This window comes from Grammomys surdaster, unplaced genomic scaffold (assembly GCF_004785775.1).
Source record: "Grammomys surdaster isolate TR1022 unplaced genomic scaffold, NIH_TR_1.0 203, whole genome shotgun sequence".
In the NCBI taxonomy this organism is placed as follows: domain Eukaryota; kingdom Metazoa; phylum Chordata; class Mammalia; order Rodentia; family Muridae; genus Grammomys; species Grammomys surdaster.
In genome coordinates, this window is record NW_021604648.1 from 677,706 (window position 1) to 705,689 (window position 27,984).

Below are 27,984 nucleotides of genomic sequence, written 5' to 3' on the forward strand. Positions count from 1 at the left end.
GGTGCAACTGTTTGAGAAGGATCAGGAGGTATGGTCTTGTTTAGGGGGCAGGCTTTGAGGTTTCAAAAGCCTATGCCTCACAGGGCATGGTGGTGCACACCTTTAATGTTAGTATTCAGGAGGCAGAGGCAGAGGCAGGTGGATCTCTGAGTTTTAGGCCAGCGTGGTCCACAAAGCAAGTTCCAGGGCAGCCAGGGCTATACAGAGAAACCTTGTCTTGAAAAGCAAAAAAACAAAACAAAAACCACCAACAAAACAGAACCAAAAAACAATATGCCATTTCCAGGTAGTTCCCATGTGGCTATTCTCTGTCTCTGGTATGGATTCACCCTCTGAAACTTTAAGCCCCAATAAACTCTTCTATAAGTTGCCTTGGTTATTATGATGTCTTCACAATAGAAAAATAACTGAGACAAAGCCTGAGCAGCAGTGGCAGTGGCATCACCCTGAAGGGACAGGAAACAATGTACAGGAGAGAAAGGGGGGGGGGGAAGTCCGTAATGACAGGCTTGTATGAGGCCCTGTGGATTTGTCATAAGTGCTGTAATGAGCCACCAAGCTTCCCTTGGCTTCCTACCTGACACTCCGTCACTGCTTTGGGGAGAGGAGGAGAGCCTGTCTTTTAAGAAACCACCTCCTTTGAGATGGGCTGCATTCTGGAACCAGAGCAAGGATGAATTCCAACTTCACCTTCGCCAAGGCCCTACCCTCCTCAACTGCCCTCCCACATGGGACAAACAGCAGAGCTTCCCTTGCAGCAAGCACCAGCCACAAGCCGCTTCTCCCTCTTTCTCTTGGTGCTGGGGGTCCCTGCCACACACCACTGAGCTATATCTCAGCCTCAGTAGAGGTCAGCCCTTTAACAGCGTCCCTGGATTTCCACCATGTTATATGGTCCACCTCCCACTCCATAGCTCCCATCCACTGTGCCCCATCCTAGTCCAGAGAAAATATAGAACAGAGCATTGCTTGTTTTCTTTTTTGAGACACATGCGCTCCTATATAAATGTGTATATGTGTATGAATTTTATGTGTATGAATGGTGCTCCCAAAGACCAGGAGACAGCATGGAATCCCCCTGAGTTATAGACTGTTGTGAACCACTATGGGTCCTGGGACTCAAACTCTGGCCCTATATGAGAACAGCCTGTGCTCTAACCACTTGGTATATCCTCAGCCTTTGAGACACAAGCTTTTGAGTTGCAATCCTACCTGTGCCTCGAAAGTACTGGGGTTCCAGGTGTGTACTCAGAACAGGTAAAAAAAAAAGAAGCTTAGAATCCCCTGAGGAAGGAGAAGCGCAGGGACTCACTGGCTGGAGGAGGTCTGTGTCTCCCTCACACAAGAACCACGGTTTGGTTTTTGTTGGTTTTTTTTTTTTTTTTGGAAACTTTCTTTTAATAGTTGTTGAATGTTCTACAGCTTACAGTAAATATCATAGTTACAAACTCTTGGCTTCAACCATTCAGAGTGATCACTATCTGATCTTCAAAACAAAACAAAACCCAAAGGAATCCAAAACAACAAAGCCAGATTTACACTTCATACACACAAGCGTGGCCACAGGGCTTTCCAATCTTTACACTCCAGGCTGTATTTTGAAAACACCTATAAATTATTTGATCAAACTACTTGGAAGACACCGGTCAAAGGTTTATTATTATAATTATTATTATTTTTAAATGTTTTTTATTTGTTTTAAAATGTGAGTTCCAATAAAATTTAAAAATTAGATTCCAACCTGTAGGTTAAAATGAATTAAAAAATACAAAATCATACACAACGCTCTCTTCACAGGGATGGTACATGCCATGAGAACAAGCGTCTCTGTCATGTGATCTGAAAGAGGGGTGCAGATGCCTTGAAGACAGGTAGGGGACAGGCCCTGGGCCTTCAAAGATAAAAGACAACTCCAAGGTGCAGGAGGCCTAGCCTTGTATCACCTTGTAAGGAGCTTGGTTCACAAGACAGATCCAGTCGATCTGGCTGACCTGAGGTCTCTGGGCCAGTCCTATTCTTCATTTAGTCGGACTTTCATGCATGAGGAGGATGGCTGAGCTGGGGTCAAGGACAGAGGATGCTAGGGTCAAGCCCAAACCAGATTCCTGTGGACTGCTGTTACCTGTAAAACTGTTTAAATCTGTTCTCTTGGGGAAGAAAATTGTCCCTCAGGCTGGAATGGATAAAGGGACACACTGCCACAGCAGGGCTACCTAAGGACTACTGAAAGTAGCAGCCACAGTAAAGCAAGTGCTTGTCTTCTGTGTCCCTCTGGCTCTGTGGCAACCAGTTTCAACTCCTACATTCTTAGCTGGCCTTCTGGCTGGCATTAACAGTAGATAAATTAGGAAATACCCACAGGAGAAACTGAGGGAGTGGGACCCAAGTCTAGGTCAGGCAAGTTTGGCCATGGAATGTTGAAGCTGGCCTACTGGGGATTTTGAAAGCTGAGTCCGGGAACCACATAATACCAATCACAAATAATTTTTCTAGGAGAGGGAAGAGGGGTAGGAAAAGGACAAACCTTGCTGCCAGCCTGGCATATCCACAGAAGTCTGTCTAGAGGCTCAGGTGTTGTCTGACCAATGAACTTAGTTAAGTTTCTTCCACTGATTTGCTCCCCTTTGTCCACCTCAACCCAGGCTGCCCTTCTTTAGTCTCCCAAGCTTGACAAGACACTTGGGGCCACACACTCAGCAGTGATATAGTTAACTCAAGATGGAAAGGCAGAGCTGACTGAACATGAGTCACACATGGATGATGACTGACTCAGCCAGAACGAACGGTGTGAAGACCAGAGCCCATAGCAAGGGCAAGATATCTGATATGCAGGGAACTAAGCCTGGTTCAGCCAATGCCTTATTTGATGTGTCATGTCTGCACAATAAGGATGCCAGAACTTGGCGACCAATGGGCTTGTGCTACTTGTATGCTCCCCATGACTCATTTCTGAAAGCTATTTAGAACAGAGGATCAAGCCTTCCAAAGAAACACTGCCAGGTCTCAAACTTAAAACTGTCTAGATGGCCAGAACGCACTGGGGTACATGTGACACAAGTTAGTCTCTGGTTCTCAGGTAAGCCTGGTACTCCAGTCCAGACATGCTTTCAGTAGTTCAGCCATATGCCATCTCCCATTAACTTTAACCTTTTTGGATCTGGACAGGATTCAGATGGCCAGAGTATGCAGACTTCCCAGAAGCAAGACTCTTTGTTGAAAGATGGACAATACTGACCTCAATTATCTTCAGTACTGGGCAGTTGTCACCGTCAGTGTTCTGAGTTAGGTCTTTTGTGGCAAATTCCTATCTGTGCTACCAGCTGGATCTACCTCTAGGTCTCTAGGGCCCATTATAGGTCTTGGCCTAAAGCAGAAATTCTTAAAAACCTGCTCAGCTGATAGACCAGAGCTCCCCAAGTCTTCATAAATGCTTCTGTGTGGGGTAGCAAGTAGCCCCTTCCTTCTTCAAGCAAGCTTACACTTAAGAGATCCAGTAGGAGGCAGCAACAAGAACTGAGGATTGCAAGAGTTTAAATCTTGGCTCTTTCACTCATGAGCTATGTGTCCTTTGGCAAGTTCCGACCCCCTTCATAGCATCATGATGCATACCCTGCCTCCATCTTTAAAGTAGAGGTTTTGGCAATCAAAGTCAAAGTACTTTACATACAAAAAGAGGTCTAGACAGATAGATGTGTGTATCCCTGATGAATATTCAGGGAAGGGGTATGCACTTCAGGGCATTGCTGAGATAACAAGAAGGAAAAGGTGTTTTATAGGAAGAAAAATAGGGCTTTTGCTTGTTTTAAAACTGTTTTGTTTGTTTTAAGCATGAAAAGACAGTCTCAGGCTTTCAGTCACTGGGAGGAGTTGAGTTTCCAGACTTCCTGGCCCTGGGTAGGTGAAGATGATCAAATGGTGATAAAGGAGGCTGGTGAACGGAAGCACCTCTTCCTCAGCTCTGCACTGGGGAGAGGAAGGGGTGTGGACAAGGTGTCTGTGTATGGTGATGCCAGTGTGGCAGATCATGGTGTCATCCTATGGTGAGGTGACCCTTCCAGCTCTGGCCTCTTCTGTCTTGACCACTGAACCATCTAGAATGTTTGGATGACACCTACAGCACTCTTGCCAGCTACTGTCACTTTGCAGGAGGCCGTGTCCACCTAACCTGAGGCACACACCACCCCTGGGGCTCAGTCCCATTGCTATGACTCCCTAAACTTGGCCAGACTTGTGGATCTCTGTCAAACAATAGGGTGAGGCCAGCTGAACTGGGGCTCTTGTGCTCTTACTAAAAAAAAAAAAAAAAAAAAAAAAAAAAAAAAAGAGTTAATGGGTCTGGTTCTTCTAGACTATAGCCTGTCAATACTTGGTTTTCACCTTGGGGCTTTTCTGATCTTGAATCACAGACGAGGTCTAAGGTAGAGTGCAGAGCATAGATGCTTAGATCAGAACATGAGAGCCTATGTTTGGACCAGGTTTGGAGAGAATAGAGCCAGCAGGGGATTCCTTACCAGAAAGTCCCTGTACTTTTCTGAGCCTTGGATTTTCTATGAATTAAATAGCAGGCACCACGCCTTCACCTCTTCGGGCTAACCCACATGAACAGTGAGGGGTGCAAACAGCTTTTATTTACTGGTGTGGAAAGAACAAACGTTAAAAGGCCATTCCTGGGTCTTTTTTTCTCCTCCACCAGGTCACCTGGAGACTGTAGGGTCTAGGAAGCCTGCCAGGATTCCAGCATTGAGTTCACTTTGGGCCATTTCATTTCTTCTTAGACTCTATTGCGTCATTTGTCAAGTGGGTGGAATAGCTGACCCTGTTGCTTGCTCTCAGGGTCAGTATATTAAAGGTTGTGAAGTGCTTTGAAACTATGAAGCACCTGACAAAGGTATCCTACAATTATCACCACCATTATCAGTCTGGCATTCTTTTAACATGTTAGACATGATCTCTAGCAACCTTCGTCCACCTCTACAAACCCACAGTGGGCAGGGAGAGGTGTTATAAAATCAGATTAACACTGAAAAACTTTGTTTTAAAATGAAACCTTGTCAGCACCCCAGAACAGCTGAGTTTTCCTGGTCCTGAAGTTCCTGGAAGACCAGGAAGGTAGAGCCTTAACTTCTGGCTGTCTGCTACAGATGTTGAAGAACGCTGGCCTCCTGGGGACAGTCAGACTGTTCCTGAGGTCATTCTAGATCAAGGGTTTCCTTTTTTTCCTTTAGGGGAACTTAGGAAATAGGAAGGTGATATCCAAGTTTAAAATGAATTTAAAGTGAAAATAATCCAAGTCTGAAATATTACCAGTGATCCAATTTTACACTGTAAGATATTTCTGTTCCACCCAGTGAGGATTTCGGCTCTGCTAGCTGGACAGAGGAGGGTGGCTGTCCATTTCCTGTCTGAGACTAGGAAGAACTTCCTTGTCCCACCTCTTCTTCTCCCAGATGTGACTGTATCGGCTTGGCCTCATCCATGTACACCTCTCTTGATGGCTCCCGTTCTTCCTCTCTTCTTGGGATAAAGAGCTACAGTCCTAAGTGCATAGCCTCTCCTTCCAGCCAGCCCACCTACTCCTTTTCCTGGAGTGGAGTCAGGTTCAGGATGAACATTCATTCCAGATGTCTTCATAGGTTTTCCAAGTGTAATTTCTATTTCTGCCATCTGCCCTATGTGGCCTCTGTCTAAGTCTTCAGCCCCCACCTTTGGAGTTCGTGAGGGAAAATAGCAGAAACACACCCAGAGGTCATTCCAGAGCTCACCAGATGTGGGCACTGCTGACTTAATTTTTACAAAGTCAAGCCAATCCATCCCTAGCAAAAATGTTGTAGGTAAAATGCCAGTAGGTAGGAAGGCTGCATTTAATGCTAATTTACAATGAGGTTCAGAGAAGTCTTTTCTGGCTCTCTGGGCCTCAGTTTCCTCATGTGTCAGATAGGGGAATGGATGAGATGATGGGTGCTAAGGTCCCTTCAGTTCCATGAGTATGAAATGATTATTGCTATTGTTTTCCTTCACTATCCTGACCTTCAGAACCGCCAGCTCCCACCTGGAATGTGGTTCCTTCACTTTGGCCGTGACATGGCACAAGGTAACCAAGAGCTTGGCCTGCCTGCCAGCCCCACAGACAGACGTGTGCGCCCTGGCACCGGGAAGGGCAGAAGGGCAAGGGAGAGTGCCACCACTCTCATCAGGAGGAAGCTCCTTGGAGTAGGTCCATGAGGCTCAGGCTAAGTGTGGGATTATACATACACCTGGCCCTCAGAAGCCTCCAGATGCTGGGATCCCACCACCATGCAGCTGCTTGGCAGGATTGAGGTCAAAGCATCTCTGAAGGAAGTGCCAGTTCAGTTAACATCACTGTGCAAATCAGAAGGTCCAGGCCCAGCAATGTGGGCCTGTGAGACCTTTCACCAGAGCTGAGCACCCTCCTGCCCTTCTTCAAACTACTCTGCAGTGTCTCCCCTCCCGAGCCCTTCCCCAAATTCTCTGCTTTCCCAGGTTCTGAGCCTGGGGACATGAAGCTGCTAACATTCCTACATAACCAGGTGGGGCTGTTGATGGTCTGTTGTGATGGTTCTTAGGATTCTTAGGTTTCTTTGTATTTGAACTCATCTTGCTTCAGAAAATGACAATCTGACAGACATGTGGCCTTCTCAACAGCTCCAAGTTCCTCCTCCACAAGGAGGGCCACATCTGTTCTTCAAATGAACCTAGCTTTTAGACGAACCATCGCAATAAACCTCACTCTCTGCTTGCTACTGGACTGGGATCCCAGGGACAGGATGCTCAGGGAAGGGGAGAAGTGCAGAGAGGACTGAGCCCGGTTAGTAGGAAGAAGGGCTAGAGCAGAAGGGCAGTGCTAAGAGGGAGGCACAAGGGGAGGCTCCTAGGAGATTAGAAAAAGCAGCTTTTACAAAAACCAAAAATAAAAATCAAAACCATTAAAGATGCATAAAGTGACCCTTGCACTTCCGTTGTCTCTTCTTGCAAATAGAGGTGGTGCTGCTAGGGGACTGCTCAGCACCGGTAAGACTCGAGTGGTTGCATACAATGTGAATCCAGATCTGGGGAAGAAAGGAACACTATTAAAGAGAGTGACACTCAACCGGCCACTTGAGAAATCACTGGACCCTCTCCCTCCAGCTTGGAGCCCTAACTGGAGCTCCCCATGCCTTCCCAGGGTAGCAGCAGGCTCTCGGTCCATCAAAGTGATATTGAGCTGCTGAGGACAGTGAGGGAGCTGGGCATCAGGGTCTCCACTAGGCTATAACTAGAGGTGCCACATGATTTAGGTAAGACTTCATTTGAAGAACTGAACCTCTACAAGATTTCACAAAGAACCCAGAGGAACAGCAGAGGACAAGCGTCAAAGCCCCACCTCAATTTTAATTAGCTGAGTGATTTTAAACTGTTTACCTAAAATAACAGAGCTGAAGATCAGAACTTCCATGAAAACTGTGACATTTGTAAAGGGGTAGCTATTAAGAGTGACATTAAAGAACCTGGAGCAGGTAACAAGTGATGACTATAGCCTGCTTCTATGACACCAAACCCAAGCTAGGTCTTTTGAGGCAGTTTGTACACATGTCCCCCCACCCACCTCTCCTCCCCCATCCATGACCATACTCACTTGGATGGGCTGCAGGCTTTACCAGTGCGGGGGCACGTAGCTGTATGCAGGAGTTCCTTGAGCCCTGTATGTGGGCATGGAGACAGGGTGTGCCCCAATTGCAGTGTGCTGGGGTGTGGTCAGCAGGGTACCTGAGCGTGGGGAGAGAAGAGGAAAGCTGAAGAGGTTGTAATCTGGGTACAGGGATGGAGAGGAGGAAAGCAATCTTTTGCAAGGCTGCCCTTCCTGTTCGTGTCCCTGTCACCCTGGACTGCCTGTGAGCACTTAGGGTGAGGGAAGACAGAATCATTATTCTAAGGACCCCTCCGTTTTCCTTTGCATGCTTATTTTATTGCATACTCACTGAGTAGTGACTATTAGCTTTCCTGCTTCTATCTTCTTTCTAAACTCACCAGGTTTTGAGGGCGGGGTTCTGTTCTGCCTTAGGGACCCTAACAATGGCTGGCACTGAGCAAGTACCTAGCAGATTGCCTTTGTACTGAGCAGCCATGGTACCCTCTTTCTTACTTCAGATGTCAACTTAGTTGGTTCTTTGGTACTTGGGTTTCTGTAAGGCAGTCACAACCCATTGGTCATCATGCCCTTCACGGGACGCCCACGTGTCTAAGGCTACACTTTCCACCTTTAGCCCCAAGGTTCCTCAGGGGCAGGACAGATCACCAGAAAGGGTCTTCAGGGACTCCTATTTCTCTGGCTCTTATAACTAATTATGGGAAAGGCCCTCTGTGAGCTTCTTCCTGCTAATCAAGAGAGTGCTTGTGTGCTCCTTCCTAGACCCCTGCTGCTACTAGAGGCCCACTGTCAACATTCCTCCTCTAAACTCCTGTCCTCCTGATCCAGCCTACAGCCAGAGGCTCAATCCCATCTCTTCCAAGGGAAAGCTGTTAGTTCTCTCTCCTGAGAATTCAAGCCTTTCTACAATCCAGTCTCAGCAGTGGTGCAGCCCCCTCCACTCATCCCATTTCCTACATGCCTTAAATCCTTCCTTCCTGAGAAGGGACTGCTTGACTTCCCTTCCCTTTCATCTCTGCTTCATCCATTATTCTAGGCCTTGCTCGATAGGCCCATCTTGTATGTAATCTTTCTCATCCCTTTGAATAGTGTAGACTACATTTCTAAGTTTTAGCGCATCCCGCCTTGTCTTCCTGGAAAGCCCCTGCCCTGGCACAGGGTTTCTCATGCTGGGCTGCAGCAGTTCCATGACTATTCTCAATGTGAGGGACTCCTCAAAGACAGCAAAGGATGTTTGGGCAGATACCTGCTGACATTGCCCTTACCTGCTGACATTGCCATGGTGGTGCCTGCCACCATGCCCATGGCCACACCATTGGTCCTGGGGGCAGCAACAGGAGCTGGGTAGATGGCAGAGGGAATGCTGTTGGGCTGGACAACGGTGGTGTGGTGGATGACATGGGGCTGGGCGGCATACACGGGCTGCGTGTAGTAGGCTCCCTGGGAAGAGAGGCTAAGGTTACATGGCTTCCTGCAAAGGGTAGGAAGCATGGGAGGAGATGGAGGGTGGGGAACTGCTTTTCCCAGGCTTTAGGCAACCAACGAGGTAAGAGAAGCTCTGGACTAGAGACACGGGTCTAGGCTGGGACTCTGCTGTGTCTCATTCTGCAACTGATGTCAGTTCAGGGCTATGGCACAGCTTAGTGGGGAAAAGTAAGGCCCTCTTCACTCCATCTTGCTGCACTCCTAGAGTTGCTATGACGAATTGCTGAGTAAGAGATTTTCTCCTTTAACCCCAGCGCTAACATTTTACATTTTTAAAAATATGATTCCAAGGTGTGACTTAGCCCCTTGTTTAACAGTAAGGAACACAGTCAGTTTCTCAGCATGGAGACACCACAGCACTGCCATACAGGTGGAAGAATTATTAGTGGCATTCATACACTGGTGCAAATGTTGTTGTTTATGTTGATTCCATCTTTATTGGTGGCATATTTCCCAAGATGTCTCTTCCTAGTTCCTCTTGGAGCAAAAATGAGGATGGAGACAGTAGTCTGAAGTGATGTCCACTTCCCAGGTCACAGGCTGCCTTCTGGCCTATACAGTTCACGGGCCTGCTAAGCCCTGGGAGTGGACAGCAGCATCTGAGATTAATCCTGAAATTCCCTGACCTTAATCATAAATAATAAGAGCCTTATTGTATGTAACTTAGAGGCTAGAGAGCATAGGCCAAGCTATGGTGTCATTCTTGAGAAAGGTTGGTTCAAGCCTCCTGTTCTCTCCATTTACTTACTTACTTACCCTCCAGGCAGGCTGGCCTTCTCACTGTAGCTGAGGATGGCCTTGAACTTCTTCCCAGTGCTGGGATTAGAAGCACCAGTCATGCCCCAGTTTTGTAGTATATTCTACAACATAGCTACTTTTTTGAAAAATGCTTTATATTAGTTGTTTATATTAACGTGTGTGTGTGTGTGTGTTTATGAATGTGTGTTCTGCCTGCATATGTCTGTGTACCACTTGCACAGAGGCCAGAAGAAGACACTGAATCCACTGAAACTGGAGTAACAGATGGTTGTGAGCTGCCAAGTGGGTGCTAAAATCGAACCCAGGCTCTCTGCAAGAACAGCAAGTATTCTTAACCACAGAGCCATTTCTCCAGCACCAACACAGCTACTTTTCCCCCAAGACAGGGTTTCTCTGTGGGTATCCTGTGGCTGTCCTGGAACTCACTTTGTAGACCAGGCTGGCCTCAAACTCAGAGATGGTTCTGCCTCTGCCTCTGCCTCTGCCTGAACTGCTGGGAATAAAAGTGTGTGCCACCACTGCCTAGCAGCATAGCTAGCTTTTAAATTCAAAAAGTACTTTCCTTACTACTTATACCTCAGGTAGAATTGTCACTTCAGAAGAATGTGTCATGGTCATGCTGCAGCCCTATTCTTGTCTCCTATCAGCTACTCAGTTACACACAGTCTCCAGCAGAGGAAATCCAAACAGGGCCAGTAAAGCACACTAAAAAATGACAGTGACTCACCTCAGGTCACAGACAGCTTTTAGCACACACAAAGAAAAATAAAAATGTGTGTGTGTGTGAATTACACATGAGAGAGGAGATCATGACATGTGATACCATAGCCTTACCCAGCCAATAACTCACTGTGAGACCTTAGACAAGCCTTTCTCCGTTATAGTCTCACTTCCCGACTTGTTCAACAAAGGAGTTATGTTAGATGATTTCTAAAGGCCTCTGACATTTGGGGCTCTGTTAACCTAAGGACTTCACATTTTACCCTTTGGAAGTAAGGCAGAATAGGCAGTCTTGCAGGAATATTGCTTCAGTGACACTACAGTAATAGCTGGCCAGGTCCATTAACTCTGATTTTTCTTCCTCATCCCATGCCACCCCATCCTGGCTGGAGACTCCTGAAACAGAGGCCCTCCATGTGTACCTACCTGGGCATACAGATTCTGCTGGGGATAGGCACTTCTGATTGGATACATGGCCGTCTGATAGGGGTTGGGTGATGGGGAGTAGGGGGGTGGAGCAGTATTACTCTGGGTCGGAGGGACCTTGTATGGTGTCCCTGCAGTATATCCTGTACCAAGGCAATAGAAGAGAAGTCTAGTTAGTTGGTAGAATGGCATTGCTTGAAGGCGGCAGGTCCTAGTAACAATTCCTCAAACAAACATGAATCCAGCTGGAAACACAGATAGGACAGACAAGAGACCAGGGTTCTACCCTGGCCCCAGATCAGAGCCCTGGCCCCAGGCAGCTCCCTCAGTCCTCATGTTCATGGGGTGCATGAACATGATTTGGGTATGTTTTAGTTCTCTGGGTTCCAGAGTTCTCATCCAAAAAAGAAGTGCAGTCTCTCTGGGGTCCTTCCAGCTGACAGACAGCCTGGGGTTCTGAGTTGCCTGTGTGGAAAAGTAGGCATATACTTAGAGACGGCCCCTACTCCATCATTTCTTATTGCTCTGTTCTCATTCTGGCTTCTTACTCAGCATCTCAGGACATCTTCTGCTGGTTTTATTTTTCTCTATCTTGCTTCCCCCATTCTCTCCTAACACCTTTGTGGTTTTTTTTTTTTTTTTTGGTCTCAGGGACTCATTATGATGGCCAAGCTGGTTTCACATGTATAACCTAAGTGTGTTCCTCCCTCCTCCTCTCTCTCCTCTTATCTACCATGATAGGCTATAACAATAATAGTCCCTTCCTCTTCATCAAGTCTGAAGGTAAAAAAACCCATTAAAAAAACACCACTAAAAGGCCCTTATCTTCTAGGATGTTGAACACTTTGCTCTGTAGAGCTGGCTTTTCCCTTCTTCCCTACGGCTTGGAGAAGGGCCACCCCTGCACCAAACACCTGAAGTTAGGAATTAGACAGACACACATTGATCTAGAACCCATGCTATGTCCGTACCTCAGAAGGATGGACAAAGTGAGGCTCAGAAGTCAGGCCCAGAGCCATTTACCGAGCTGTCACACTGCTGCCTTTTGTCATCTTAAGTAAGAGCTTATGTTTATGGGATAACTTAGGTCAGCACGACTGTCTTCTTAAGAATCACCCTATGGAGCCTGGTGATCAGCAAGAGCCCCCATCTCTCTTTTATGCAGAGAACCCACAGGTTGAGTGAAGCAGGTCTATTTGGGACTCTAAAGACTCCAAGTTCTTTTATGGGAGCCTTAGCTTTAGAGCCCCACTGGGGAGATGTTGTCTTTACCCCTTGGTCCTGTCCTAGTCCTATCTGGCTCCATTCCTAGACTTTTCTGGGCTTTAGCTTTGGCAGATAAGACACTTACCAAAGACCCTGTTAGCTCCATACAGCAGTTCCTACAGAAAGGGGGCAGGAACGGGGAAGGTACAGGGTGGAGCAGGTTTTTGTTGGAAGAGAAGAGATGTGGACTTAGATCTAGCTTTCCTCCAAACGTGGCTAAACAATGCCAAATCTCTAGATCTCAGTTTTAGGAGGGAAAAGAAGAAATCTTTAATAATAATGTAAATAGTGAATTTCTAAGATAGGAGATATACAAAACTTTACTTTTCAAATTTGTACTATAGAGTGTGTGACAATCATTCTATCTATCTATCTATCTATCTATCTATCTATCTATCTATCTATGTGTGTATGTGTGTATGTGTGCATGTGTATCTAGGGTTTCTCACATAATAGGCATGTACTCTACCCCTGGGCTATATCCCCAGCCCTCTTTTTAATCTTATTTTGAAATAGAATCTTATTAGATTAGTCGGGCTGGGCTTGAACTCACTTTATGACTAAGTCTAGCCTAAAACTCTCAATCTTCTTACTCCAACCTCCCCAGTAGCTAGGATTATAGGCTTAAGCCAACCAACAGTTGGTAGACCAACTGTACCAAAACGGTAGTTACAGAGACCATACGACCTTTGAATCTAAAGTATCTATTATTTGGTTCTTTATAGACAAGTTTACTGACCCTTAATTTAAAGGTTTAAAAACAAATAAACAACAAACCAGCTGTGAAGGTGCAAGGGATATAGCTTCAGGGGCAGAACTTTGACAAAACTATGATCTCCAGTACAGCAAACTAAAAAACAAAAAGACAGCCAAAAACAAAAGCCAAAATCAAGATGTGGAGGATCCTGCCAGAATTTATTGTCTTTTCTATACAGGTCACCATGAACCAGAAGCCACCTGTCTCCAAGTGCACTACCTACAGAGTAGCAGTTACAAGCAGCATGGGGACCAACTAACTGAATGAATGACTGATGGGGTCCATATAGGCTAGCTCTTACTTTATTTCTCAGTGTACAGAGACAGTATGAAGTGTCTTCTCCTCAGGCATACAAGCACAGACTGCTCTCAGAAACTACAAGAGGCAAAAGGTGGACTGTGACTAGGTCAGCTCAACTTGGAACACAAGTTCCGGAGTGCTAAGATTCTAAAATTTTACAATTCTTTAACAAGCCAGCAATGAAGGCAGCTTTCTTTTATGTGACTAGATAACATGCTCTGGAATTTCTAGCTTTCCCAGGGAAGGTGTACCACTCCATCTAAGCAACAAAAACAGTCACATTATAAAGTATCAGGGTTGCCCCTCTGCAGAGAATCAAAAGATTCTAAGAGACTGCAGTAGAATTTGGTTTATACATCTAAGAATAACTTTGTAGAAGAATGTTCCACCTTCATGTTATGAAACAAGACACACACACTCAGAATACAAATCAGTATCTAAATACCCTTGGCAGTCAAAGAAAGGCTGGCTATAGCTTGCTTTGCATCTCTAGAAGTTTGGGATGGGAAGCAGAACCACAGAACTGGAGGAGATCTTGGAAATCTCTAAGATGAGAACTTCACAGATGAGAGATGCTACGGAGAAAGTGACCTCATAAAGAAGCACTCAGTAACCACAATGCATCTCAAGGTTACCCTCAGGGCCAGGGGCATCTTCCCTGAGGCTGCAGAAACCATGCAAGCTCAGGCCTTTTTCTTGAGATACTTTCCAGTCAGTCCTGCTTCAGGAGTATCTTCATTTGGACTAGATCATTTCAGAAGGCATTTCTGATGCTGAAATTCTAAGTCCTGCGTATTTCAGTAGACCTCTATGAGGACATCATCTATATCCTGTCCACGTCCTGGGGAACACTGAAAATCTAGGGCTACTATCCCAGGCTTAGATAAAAGTTAGAGTTTATTACTTTGTATATCTAAATAAAAGAAGTTGTTGGCTTATTGCAAAATCATCTCATGGATTTTTACTCAAGTAAATTTAGACCAAACTCATTGCCTGGAGGCCTAGCTACTTTGAAATGAATGCTAAACCTGAAGGTCACAGAATAGGAACTTTGGGATGCTATACCCTTAGAAGACATTTGAGTCTTACGTTCAACCTGCTCCCTTTCAGAGGAAGAACCTGTAACATAGAAATCCAGTAATTTTTCCAAAATTGCAAGGCATATCTATAGTCATAGAGTTGGCTCCAGAGTTCAGAGCTGATGCTGTCCTGGGTAGAGCTGTTTCTAAGTTAACCATCTCTACAGTACAATCTTGGGCATCTGGTATATTGGCCTTTGTATCCCCATTTCACTAAAGGCAATGCCATGCATAAGACAAAGCAGTTCTGCTACTAGAACTGCCAGCTCTGCCTTATAAAGAGGTTTTGTTTATGATGCCTGCCTGCTGTTTGTCTCGGATTTCTCGCTATAGTTTTAGGCTTTATCAAATGGGAGAATATAAAGACATGGTGTGCATTAGCAAGATAAAGCCTCTGTAACCCTCTCAACTCTGCTTCACTGTTATAAATCTTTTTCAGTTGTAGAGCCCCGCCTACATTCAAAGACATTGATCTTCGTATCAAGGATACCTTTTACACTAATTGGTTTATTGATCATTAGACTTATACAACTGGACAAAGTCTGGACAAAACAACACTGTATGTCTGAATCTTGCTTTGACCGCTATGTCTCCTTGTTGGTAGTTAAACAGTAAAGCACTGAATAAGTAAGAGGGATACTTAATTATGAACAGGCTTTAGCATATATTGGTTACATTGGTATGAATTTGTCAAAGTGCCCTGAATGTAAAAGCAACAACATCTGAATGCTTGGAGAAGCCTTTGTGAGCCTGCATGAGTCAGTCAGCCAGTCAATCTCAAATCCATTTTAAAAATTACATCCATTTATGTATTACTTGCTTGAAAGTGATACATTTTGGTCCTATATAGAAACTTCACAGCCTGTCTAGGAGAGGAGAGCATGTGACTACTGGACATTTCTGTTGGACTTCTAGAAGATTTTAGCACAGAAGGTAAGACTGCCTAGCTGTAGGAAGGGCAACCTCTGGAAGGAATGAGGCCATTATTTCTAAAGACATGTGAGGAAAGCCTTGAAGGCTAGCTTACTGATGAGGGCAGCTAGAAGGGGGAGGGGAGAGTCTTATGGGAAGGATACAGGTAATAATTGTCAAGAGAGACCCAAAGCCAATCATAGCTATGAATTATCCAAAGCTGTATAGAATCAAGTCTAGAGTCCTGTATTTTCTACCCTAGGCCTCTTTCTGCTGCACTGTAGTAACTGTGCCTTTATTCACCTACATTTGGGAAGAATGTACAAGTCAATTTACATTACATAATTTTACATATGTTCATTCAGCTCTACTTGAAGCACCTGGAAAGACTCCCCACAGCTGCCCTTCCTCTCATCCCATCTCTGTTTGAGATCAAGTCTCACTGTGTAGCTCAGGGTGACTTAAAACTTGCTCTGTGTCCTAGCTTGGACTTGAACTTGTGACTCTTGCTTCAACCTCATGCATGCTGAGATTACAGGTGCTGAGCTACCATGCTCACCTCATTCATTTTTTGAAAGAGTAAAACCAGCCTCATGAAGAATCAGGAATAAAGTCCTAGCTCAAAAGTTATCTTTTTACAGCTGCACTGCCATATTAATTATACAACATCAGACATATTGATTTTTTGAAATTCTGCTCTCAAAAAGGGAGGAAAGTCCATCCAAACGTCATAGGACTATAATTTTGATTGAATGAGGGGCTGATTCTGAAAGCAGAATCTACAAAAAGGTACGCCATGCCGACCGAGTCAGTAAATGCTGACAGGTAAGGGCAATGACAACAGGGAGAAATGATGTTTGTTGTTGTTTGTTTTGTTAAAGACAAGGGCTCAACAAGCCTTGGCTGGCCTGGAAATCATTATATAGACCAGGCTAGGTATTATCTTACAGAGAGATAGATCTACCTGCCTCTGCCTCCTGAGTGGTAGGATTTCAGGCATGTGCCACCATGCCAGGCTTGACATTGGATATTTAATTTATTTATTTTTAAAGATTTGTTTTCATTTTATGTGTATGAATTTGCTTGTGTACATATATGTGCCCCACATTCACACCTAATAGAGGTCAGAAGAGGGCACTAGGTCACCTGAAACTGGAGTTACTGGTGGTTTTGAGCTGCCATGCAGGTGCTGGGAATTGAACATGGGTCCTTTGAAAAGAGCAGGCAAGTGCTCTTAACTGCTGAGCCATCTTTCTAGCTCTAACACTGGATATTTTACACTTGATCTCAACCAAAAAGCTGAGAAACAATGACATTGAATATTTAAAGGAAAAGAAAACAAAGTCAATGAATTTTCTTAGTCTACCTACTAAGTTGCTTTCCTACAACATCCCAAGTAAGGGCTTGTCCAGGGCCTGCTGCCATAAATTCAGACACTAGTGTTCCTCATATCCAAAGCTAACCATTCCCTTGGCTGACAGTTGCCACAGGCACCAGCTCTTCCACTTCGTACTTTCTAAATGAGGGTCCTTGCTGGAATCATTTGTGTTACTAGTCAGCTGCAAAGGTGACATCAGTTACCCCACTGAGCCTTAGGATGAACACGACCAACCTGACTACTGGCTTCTGTCCATGTCATATCATGTTCCCATAGTGTATAACTAACTTATATGAACTAGGGCAATGTTTCCTATACAGAAGACACTTTTCTTTTCCAGAGGAATACTGAGCCATATCTAGAAACATTTTTGGGTGTGACAATGGTGCTGTTTCTGGCCTCTAACAGAGAGAGGCTGTACATACAACTAAACATCCTACCACACATAGGAAAGAACTTATCTGGCCCAAATGCCAATAGTGCTAAAGTCAAGAAATCCAGTGGGTGAGAAGAGCCACCTCTATTCAAAGATACACAAGGCCTTCAGATGGGCCCTGGTCCTTTCCTTAGAATTTAGTAACAGTCTCTCACAAATCCAAGTTCTTGGCCCAGAGATGTTCCCCTCTCACTGCTATGGGATAGTATCCTGAAGTTAAAGGCATGGTCAAAGATGATCAATTTTCTTGAATGTCAAAGTCCAATTTTCTTTCCTGAGTAGGAGGGAGAACCTCTTATAACAGTGTTTAAAAATGTCACTTAAAAAAGTTCCCATTCCTTTCTTGATACAAACAAATCAGTCCCAACCAAGGGGAACAAGGATAGGAGGAGACAGGCTGTATTTACTGAAAGCCGCAGAGGATGCTTGGTAAGTTCGGTTCTCGGTCCCGGTGTCCACTGGGAGGTGGAAGGTGCCTTCAGTGCCACAGGAAGATGAGTTCTGTGGCCAGGCTTGTTTCATCAGCAGAGTGGCTTAAGGGAAGACACAAGAACGGCATTAGGCAGAAATAAGAAGTGGGCATCACCAATTACAGACACAAAAGCAAGGGTCTTGTGCTAGACAGAAACATAACTCAAGGAGCCTGCTCAGACACACAGAATGAGTCAGCCTTTTTGAGATGGGATAGTAGGTTGGAAGGAATGCTGAAGTGAGCTTCCAAATGACATAATTCCAAGGAAGCCTACACTTAAATACTAAGACTCTGGATCTTTTTACCTATGATAACCCATGAAGACGCCCTGGAATATTACCATTTTCCACCTGACCTTCTGGTCTAAGACTTAGGGTATATTCCTCCACCACCTTCTCATTAACATGAAGCAACTTGGAAGTCTTTGACAGTGTGGTGGGCCAAATTACCCGAGTCTTTAAAAAAAAATTCCCCGTTGTCTGAAACTTATCTGAGGTATGGTTAATAAGTGTGAATTGCTTCCAAACAGAAACAGACAAATAACTGCCATTTTAGATGAGCCTCCCTGAGACAGCATCTCTTCTGGAATAGCAACTCTAACGAATTGAGTTGTGCATGGCAGCCTCAAGGCCTGAGCACGGTGGCTCTGCTATCAGTCATGCATTGGGCACTCCTTGCCAACTTCTTCTGCAAAACAGCCATGGTCAGACAGACATACTTCTTGCATAAGTCTGAATAGCTCCTGATAGGCGGTACTGGATGTTCCAACTGAGATAGCTCCTCATGAGTTAGAGATGATCCTTTGGCCATCATGAAAATACATGTCAATATTGGGGTAGGTATGTAGTATGTTACAGAAATTAGTTTGAGATCTGTAGAGATTTTCCAGAATAGCTCAAAGCTCAGTTTGAGAAATTTCATTAAGTGTTCTAGAAGTGGGGAATGACTCAGTAACTTACCGTCATGGTATCCTGAGGGGAAGGAGAGATGAAATAGGAGGAAAATGCCTTTATAAAAAAGAAAGAAGAAAGAGAAAAAAGAGAAAGAAGGAGAGAAAGAAAGAAAGAGAGAGAGAGAGAGAGAGAGGAGTTAGGAGAAAGGAAGGAAGGAAAGAAGGAAGGAAGAAGGAAGGAAAGAAGGAAGGAAGGAAAGAAGGAAGGAAGGGAGGGAGGGAGGGAGAGAGGGAAGGGAGAGGAGAAAGAAAGAAAGAAAGAAAGAAAGAAAGAAAGAAAGAAAGGAAGGAAGAATGAAAGAAAGAAAGAAAAAAAGAAAAAAAGAAAAAAGAAAGAAAGAGCAAACTATCCTTTCAAACACCAGGAGACACATTTTTGATCCAAATTTCTATTTTAAGGTTAAAAAATGATTAATTTTTTCTTTATAATATCATTTCCATTCTAATAAGATGTTGGGAGTTTTGGACAAAGAGTGTTCTAAAGTATATTTACAGTAAAGGGGCTGAACTGACAACAATCAGATGAACCTGAAGTATTTTAATAAGTGGGTAAGGAAAGGCAGGGAAGCATAATGAGGAAGTATGCTGGTTCTATAGATTCCTACAGGGTTTGCTACCTCCAGAGATTCTACAATGTCTTTGCTGCCTGGTTTACACTAACATCTCTGTTCCTTCTATCACAGAATTATAATGGCTAGGGAAGGTTGTGGATTCTGCTGGGTTTTTCTGAACTAGAATCAGAATGTAGCTCCATAGGCTGATTGCTTGCATTAATGGCCCGCGATATATACAGCAAATGCTGAGGAATGAGAAGGAAATCATGGGCAGGAGAGTGACACTAAAAGGAGAATCTGGCAAGAAAAATGGAGACAGCACAACTCCATACAGACCCCAATGCCCTTTCAGCCAGGACAGTGTGGAGTTTCTGCATAGGGGGGTCTGCTTTAAAGTAAACACTTTGGGTGTCTATCTCCAGGGGGTGGGATGCTAATATAAAAGGAATCAATAAAGGATCCAATTAGTGTCAAAAATCGTATCACAATGTCTCCAAATTCAGGGACTGACATTCAATGTGGCTGGATGCCACACCCATCTACAAACAAATTACTGCTGTGAAGACAAACAGAGCAATCCCATGCCCTAAAGAGCTCAATGGGCCTCTACCAAGAACCAAAGGGTCTCAATTTGGAGAATTTAAAGGTCCTGATTTGTTCTGTTCTAGCTTTTTTCCTTCTTCTTCTGAGTGGGGCACAGTTATAATTTTCATTATAAGCCAAGTCTGACAATTGCCTGAAGGACTGTGTGACAACTGAAGTTAAATCAAATCAGCCACAGAGTACTGAGACCGAACTGCACTCACACTGAGGGGAGTGCCACAGTGGACAGGGACACACGTGGGTTACGTCACTGCACACAGGGTACTTACGGTCTACTGGGGATGCAACTCAGCCACACAGCAACCAGGGAGTGAACAAGACAGCATGTCACAGTGAAATATTGTTGCAGATCAATCAGGAAAGAAGCAAGTGTCATTGTGTCATTGATTGTCTTTCCTAAGCAATCAATTAGGCTAAACTTTACATTTTACAAATGAACCAGACGTTTCTTCTGGTTTTATTATACAGAAAACAAACAGCATTTTCTGTATTATTCTTTAATGCTTGAATAGTTAATAATTTAAAAAAATTAGATACATGTGAAAACTAAATGAAAATAAGTTTTTAACAGTCAACTTAACCTCCTCATTAACTGTATGCATCTGTATCTCTTTACAGCTCTACAGTAGTCCTTTCTGATGGTGTTAGCAATGCAGAGCTCAGCTGCTGGATGAAACCAATGCCAACTGAAACTCTTGGCAGCATGGCAGTAGAAAGAGCTCTCTGTCTGGCAGCCCTGTTTTGGGATGCCAAAAGGGAACTGCTTCCTAAACATGTTTTATCCTTTGAACTAAGTGATCATTAACTACAGGTGTATTACGTGTAAAGATTATTAAGCCATTCACTTAAGACTTTATGTAATTACTATAGATGTGTAAAAAGGATAGAGAGGAGAAAAATAAGACAAAGCAAAACCATGTGGATGCCTGTGAGCCTGCAAGATCTAGCTGCTGAGTTGTTCACTTCTTGGATTGGGACCCTCATGCCCTCTGACACTAGAACAATCTGTTAAGCACATTTACAAAGAGGCAGCAAGGGACCATCATCCTGAACCATGTACTGAGTTGGGAAATGAGATCTAGCCTGGGCTCTGCCACTTACTAGCTGCGAGACCTTGGGCAAGTCACTTAATTGTCTAAGCTTCCGTTTTCTTGTATTGTACACTGGCAGTACTAATCATTCCTCGGTTGCTTCACAGTACTGTTAATATCATCAATCTTGATGGTCTCTAGTTCTGGCGGCTTTATGCTTCCAGCCCCACAGCTGTGGCCAACTCCAATTCAAGCTCTAATCTCCTTTAGCCACTTCAACTGCTTTTTAATGCTCTGGGTCTGTTCTTTTTAAGTTGTCTCTTCTAACCTCCAAGCAACAGCCACAATGGTCTCTTAAAAACATTCCATGGTTCTCTGTTACCCATAGGCTACAGAGTCAACTCTTTGCACTCAAGACTCCCCTGATCTAATACTGACGATGTTTTGTGGTTTGAACTGAAATATTTTACATTGGCTGACAAGTCTAAATACTTGGTCTTTGGCTAGAGGCGATATTCTGGAAGATAGGTGGCACAGCAGAAGAAAGCCACTGAGGGCGGGCCTTGAAGTTGAATAGCCTGGTCCTACTTCTCAACCACTCACTTCTTCCGACTCACAAATCTCCCTCAATTCTCTAATCATCTCGGCCTCCAACCCACACCATTGTGCACAGACTGCTCATCACGCTCAGAGTCTGCCAAGGAGCTTTACTCCGCATGGTCTGGTCTATTCTACTGGCTCTCCTGGCATCTCTCTGTCCACACTCCACCTGGCACACATGTATTAAGTAATCAATCATGAGCTAAAGATTCACTCTATTACAAAGTCTTTTCCTCTGCCCATTCTCTGACCACATCATCCCATATAACTGACTATCCCAGTTCCTGTGAGTCTTAGAGGTTCCTGTCTCTCACTGAATGTTTCTGCAATAAATTGTGAATTTCTAGAGAATAGGGAACATGTCTTACTGGTCTTTGGATCTTCAGAGGACCAATGTAGGGCATGGCACAGAACACTTTGTGAATCACTCCACCCACACTTCTCATCTTAGATGTTCTAATTCGGAGGTTCTCAACCTTCCTAATGCTGCAACCTGTTAATATTATCTCTAATGCTGTGGTGACCCCAATCATAAACACTATTTCATTGTTACTTCATAACTGTAATTTTGCTGTTATGAATCATAATGTAAATATCTGTGTTTCCTGATGGCCCTAGGTGACCCCTGTGAAACTCCAGCACAGGTTGAGAACCACTGTTCTAATCAGAAGGAGGCAGAAGCATGGAGCCTTCTCTAACTTTTTAGAGTCATTTGTGTGAGTTCACATACCCTGCAACAAACAAAAAGCAGCCTCATATAAATGGTAAGTGAAACTATTCTGTAGCTAGCACTATTAGAATAAAAAAATTACAAGAGAATGGAATGTTGACATTTATAAGGACCTTGAAATCATGTGACATGAAAAACTTTATGGCCTGGGGACATTAGCAAGTTGCCCAAGATCACACAGCCCACAGCAGTAGCAAAAGAAATTTCACAGCTCATATTCTGAAAGATGTGTCATGTATAAAAAAATTCACTTTCCAACAGTAAGATTAAAGGTTGAGAAAACATTCAAAGATTTTACAAAAACATCCTAAGCAGCCCAGGTGAGTGTGGTAAAGGTAGCAAGTCTCTCCTATGGTCCCTTACTGTCTATGACAAGAAGGACCTAGTCAAGTTACACTGCTGGGACCCTCACAGGTGCCCACAAGTTCCTGTGGTGCCTTGGGCCTGGAGTCCACACTGCCCAGAGAACTCAACTCGGATCTCTCACCCACTGGCACACTTGGCCCATACGGTTCATCATCCAGAAAAATGCTCCGAGAGCGAGGTCAGAGCTCAACATCTGGATGAAGGCAACAGACTGTATCTAAAGTCAACCAGGTCTTCAAACAAGTCAGACTGTTAATGGCAATGGAAAATCTGATCCTGGGGCCATCTGACTGGTGTTTTAGGGTCTAATAGGCATAATCAAGGGGTTCCTCGGAGCCTACCATTAAGCCAACAGAGGAGCCACACACAGGTCTTAGAATTTTCCTTCATTTGTTTGAATCAGGCAGCCAGGTTAGGGTGTGAAACGCCTTTTAGTGCCATGATCCTTCATTGCTGCCCTATGGGAATGGTTCATGTGTGTCTCCAACCCATGATTTTGCACCATCAGACATGTTCCTGCATGCTATAGGAACTGCTGCTAGGCCACCTGGGGGAGCCCAAGCCTAGGAGATGGGATTTGGGGAGGAAAGGAAAGGGAATCTACCATTGTTACAAGGTAACACATTCATAGGCCATAATACAGATGAGGAAAAATAGCTCTCCTACCATAAGCTGAATGCAGGAACTGAAACTCTGTTGGATAGAAATGTTAGTTGAAATTACCACTAAGAATTTGTGCAAAGTTGTACATATTGCAGTTCTATAACAGACTTGTTTCTAGATAGCAGTTTCCCCCAGGCTGCATAAGAAGTGGAGAATGTGGAGGATAGGAAGAACCTCCCTCCCCCTGGAAAGGGTGACAGACTTGCCATCCAGGAAAGTTTATTTGTTGCAGGGAAACCTCTCTGGATGCTGCAAGATCTTCCAGAGAAGTGACCTGAAACTGCCTGGATATGAATAGGCGTAAGGTCCTGTTCTTTTTGTCCATATTAAAATGATTTCAATTCTCCCAAGAACTGTGGAGGGATTTCAGGCATGATGAAGGCTTTACAATGAAGAAGAAATGAAGGCTCAGGAGATATGGCCACCATAAGCCTCTCAAAGAATTAAGTCCAATGCAGAGACACTCCATCTAGGACAGTGTTGTAATGTAGAAGGAACACAGGCTCTGGAGTTAGACAAATGGGTTTGAATCTCAGATACATAGCATTTTAAACTTAATTTTGAAGGTTATTCAATCCGCTCTGAGCTAAACTGGAGGCAAGAAACTCTAGCTTACAAGACAAAGGTAAAAAGGAACATATATAGCTTGCCTTGCATAGAGATTTTCCTCTACTTTCCCCCAGGTTTGTAATTTCCAAAATGGGACTGTAAAAACTTTATGTATACTTAATATAATTTAACTCTAATGAGACAAGAGATGAGAACATGCTTCTTATGAGAGAGTTTTGACATTATTTTCCTATTTAGTCTTCTTTCATTTTCAAGTTATATTATCAGGAATATGTTAAACCCTTTGTTCCCTGGATTCTGAAAAAGATCTCTTGGCAAGCTCTTGCCTCCTGTGAGCTTAAATACCTAAATATGATCCCTAAAATTGGTAAACACTTGGGAGGAAGCCCAGGTAGTACATTGCTTTTCAGAACCAATGAAAGAGTGAGCATTCCCCTGTATCCTGGGCAGATGAATCTAAGGAGCACAAAGGCTGCTAAAAATAGGGTCTCTCCAAGCAATTGCTTGGTCTCCATGAAGTAAGGAAGGAAATTTAAACCTGAGTGCCTGGCTCCTTGCAGGCACCGCCCTGCATTACAAACAGCCAGCTCTGGCAAGAAGCTGAGAATCACCTATACTGTTCCCTCTGACCTTGAGCTTCTGTGACAGGAACTTCCCCGTAACATTCAGACCCATGAAGGAAGAGGTAAGCATCACACAACATGAAACAGATGCAGCTCTGAGTGTGTGAGCATGAGTGTGTGTATGTCTCAAAATCACACAAACATTTGAAAGAGAGTTAATTTCAGTTTGATACCTCTTCTCCCCTAATCCCCTTCCTTCCTGTTTTTTTTTTTTTTTTTTTGTGTGTGTGTGTGCTTAGAGACAGGGTCTCCCATGTGGTACAAGATAATCTTTAACTCAAGTGTAGCCAAGGATGGTCTTGAACTCTGATCTTGTCTCCAACTCCTAAGTGCAGAGATAATAGGTATGTGTCAGCATGCCTGGCCAGTGTGGGTCTTTCTAACACAATGAACCAGTACAATCCCTTATTGTGGATTTTGGTTTCTGAGTAAATGGCCTGGCTTACTTTAATCATAGCTTAGAAACGTCTTGACTTTTTAAAGCACTAATCCTTAGGTAGAGGCTTATTTTTTATTTTCATATTGGAATGTAATATTCTTCACACAGCAGCAGTTTTCCAGACTCTCCATGTTTTTAATAGTCTCAGACTCCTCTCTGCACTCCCTTCTTCTCCAGCCTGGCTGCTCCTGTCTGACACTTCAGTGTCTGCCCACCGCCTCAGCAATGACAGGTGGCTAAGAGTTCTGGTGCAGCGGGGGATGCCAGAATGCAGATCTAGCTGCTGAATTTCAGTAAGTTTTTGCTTTCCCAATTGGAAATTGAGAAAACAAAGTCCTCGGTTTGTTGTACTATAAAACAAGTTCATATCCACAAAGAGTTTCAAATTGTTGCTGACACAAAGGAAATACTGAATTAATCACAGGTTTTTTTGTTTTGTTTTTGTTTTTTTAAACAGTGTTTCAATTATGTACCCCTAGCTGGCCTAGAACTCACTGACTATATAGACTAGGCTGGCCTTAAACTTATAGAAATCCACTTGCCTCTGTCTCACAAATGCTGGGATTAAAGGCATGCATTACCATTCCAGGACTAATAGCAGTATTTTATTCCTTGTCCTGCTACTTGCCAAACTGATCCTTAAATCATCCTAAAATCTCTCAGCACAAGTGCTCAATACTCTTGAGGAGGCAGCTTACTACTAGAGGTTCCCCTTCAACTACCTCTAGTGCTAGTCCTGAGCCCCCTGCATTGTAGATATTCTACCTCCTGTCACTCAACTTCCCAAAAGAGGAAAGAAAATGAACATCAGAGTCCTTGTTGCCACCGCAGCTGCTGGGGCCCTGGCTCCATGCTACTCAGGCATCTCTGACTTGTCTTCTATTCTCCCCTCCCACCAGTGTACACTTAATCACACTTGCACCTTGTACACTGTGCCCTTGTTTTTCTTTTCCTGGTAGCTGTCTCTGGAAAGCATACCACCATGCTTTACATCACTTCTCCTTTCTCTGTCACTGCACACTGCCTCCCAGGCTCACCACCTCCCTGACTACAGCCAGTGAGGTCACTAGGATTCCTGACTATGAAGACAATAACTTTTCTGTATTCGTGACCTCACCAGAAGGTCTGCTACAGCTCACCTCCTTCTATTTTAGGTTGGGTTACAAAGCCCACTCACAGATTTTACAGTACTTGGATTGAGATCACTTATGTACTGTGATATGTCATAATGTTCTCTTAGTTTTAAGATAGAACTCACTGATTTGATTATTTTATCAGATAATTAGTGTATGCTGCCTGCTATTACAGATTTGTGGCAGGAGAACAATGTATCTTGCTTATTAAAGGAAATAGAAAACACTGAGCTGTCATTAACAGATATTAGTTCACATGTCACTGTCTTCCTTAACTCTTTCAGGACAGTAACGGTGGCTTCTTCAAGTGAATATTACCTACAGTACCTTTTAGAATAAGTAAGGCTTGTGTAAACTATTTAATACACCTGCTATGGTGGTTAATTTGGCTGACTTAAGAAACATCTAGAAACCTGATAAGGCACACATCTAGGTGTATATGTCAGGGTATTTCTAGAGATGACTGGGTCAAGAGAGCTCTGATCTAATGGATCATTTAACCCACTTATGAGTTCCACACTGGAGTAGATTATGAGGAGGTAGTAGAGCAAACACCCTATGTAGATGGAGGAAGCAGGTCACGGCTGTGCCCTGTGTCTTGTGGCAGGTCAGGGCTGTATCTTTTTACATTACCTCTCCCTACTTCCTATCAGCCATGAAGTGAACAGCTCCCTCTGCCACATTTCCAGTACCATGATGTTCTTCCCAAGCAAATGGGACCAAGACATCGTGAGCTGAGCCTTGTGAAACGGTGAACTGAAACGTATTTTTCTTCTCTGAGTTGTTTTCTCAGGTTGTTTGATCACAGTTGAACAAAAGTATTAATGCAGGACATATCTATCATTATTTATTATACATAAATAAGCTCTCTTTGGGGGATGGCAGGGTCTCATGTAGCTCAGGCTAGCTTTGAATTTGCTATGTAGCAGAGGCTATACTTTAATTCTTGATCCTCTGCTACTATCTCCCAAGTACTAAGATTATAAATATGTACCACCACGCCTACCTAGAATAGTTTGTGACTGTACAAACAAGCCAAAGGAAAATAAATGAAGGGACTGCCTGTAATTTCACAGCATGTGTGTGATATGATAGTAATTCCAGGGCTTAAATATAGGTCTATACATACAGCCCATGTTCTTTTCTACCTTAAATACCTCAGAAGAAGGAGAATAACTGTATAGTGAATTCCAGATTGTCTCAGAAAAGCATGGACAGGAAATCTGCCAAAGGCTCTAGTCTATAAGTCATTGTCAATTAAAACAGGTAATGTGGGACAGAACAGCTCTTTTCCAGGATGTCCTGACCACAAGGAGCTTGAATTAAAGAATTCCCCGGGGGGAGGGGGATGTTCAATCCCATAATACTCACTAAATAAGAAAATAGAGGAAGGAAGATGTGACATTTAAGGCCTTTCCAAATTTGTTCCTTGTAATATGTGGCTCAGATTCATCCAGTCCCTCTCAGTCTACTCATTCCCACTAGTTCTAGACTCAGGGTGTCACATTCCACACCACCGTGCCTTTACCATGCTCTGCCCCTGTAACTTACTTTCCTTCCCTGTGTGCTTCCAAGGGCACCTACTTCTGCCTCAAGTCTCTATCAATAGCTCCTTTGTGAAGTCCCCCTACTCTTACCTCCAGGTAGAATGTGGTTCTGCCTCTGTTCTGATATGTGTTCTTTTTAACACCCACTATATTGTAGTACAATTTATTGATACAATAATATTAATATAGTTATTAATAAAATGTAGTATATCTATTAATATGCCAAAATCCCAAATTAACTATAAGTATCTTCAGGCAAAGATGACTATACTTTTTCTATCCCAGTATAGAGGATATTCAACAAATACTTAGTGAATAAAGAACTTGTATAAATCACTTGCAACCCTGAGGTAAGTATCTACATGTGAATCTTGGAAAAGAGAGGTAAGGCTGTACATCTATGGAGAAGGCTAACAGAGATTCTAGGAGGGGAGGAGGACTTCCTAACCATAGAGCCCATTCCTTCCCTGATCATGTTTCCTAGGTGTTAACACTGACTGAGCCCAGGAATTAGAACAGTGGTTAAAAAAAAAAAAAA

General features: G+C 43.8%; 1 protein-coding gene across 1 annotated transcript in view; it reads right to left on the reverse strand.

Moving 5' to 3' along the window:
• Positions 1–4,606: 4,606 nt before the first annotated feature.
• The window catches only part of Fam168a (family with sequence similarity 168 member A), a 143,291-nt gene continuing 119,913 nt past the window's right edge, over positions 4,607–27,984 (reverse strand). The window contains exons 4-8 of the mRNA XM_028770620.1: positions 17,571–17,696; positions 11,036–11,178; positions 8,911–9,085; positions 7,634–7,764; positions 4,607–7,067 (exon numbers count right to left, since the gene is read on the reverse strand). Of these exons, the coding sequence (XP_028626453.1) occupies positions 7,652–7,764; positions 8,911–9,085; positions 11,036–11,178; positions 17,571–17,696 (557 nt within the window). The 3' untranslated portion in view covers positions 4,607–7,067; positions 7,634–7,651. The remainder of the gene's footprint in view (positions 7,068–7,633; positions 7,765–8,910; positions 9,086–11,035; positions 11,179–17,570; positions 17,697–27,984) is intronic.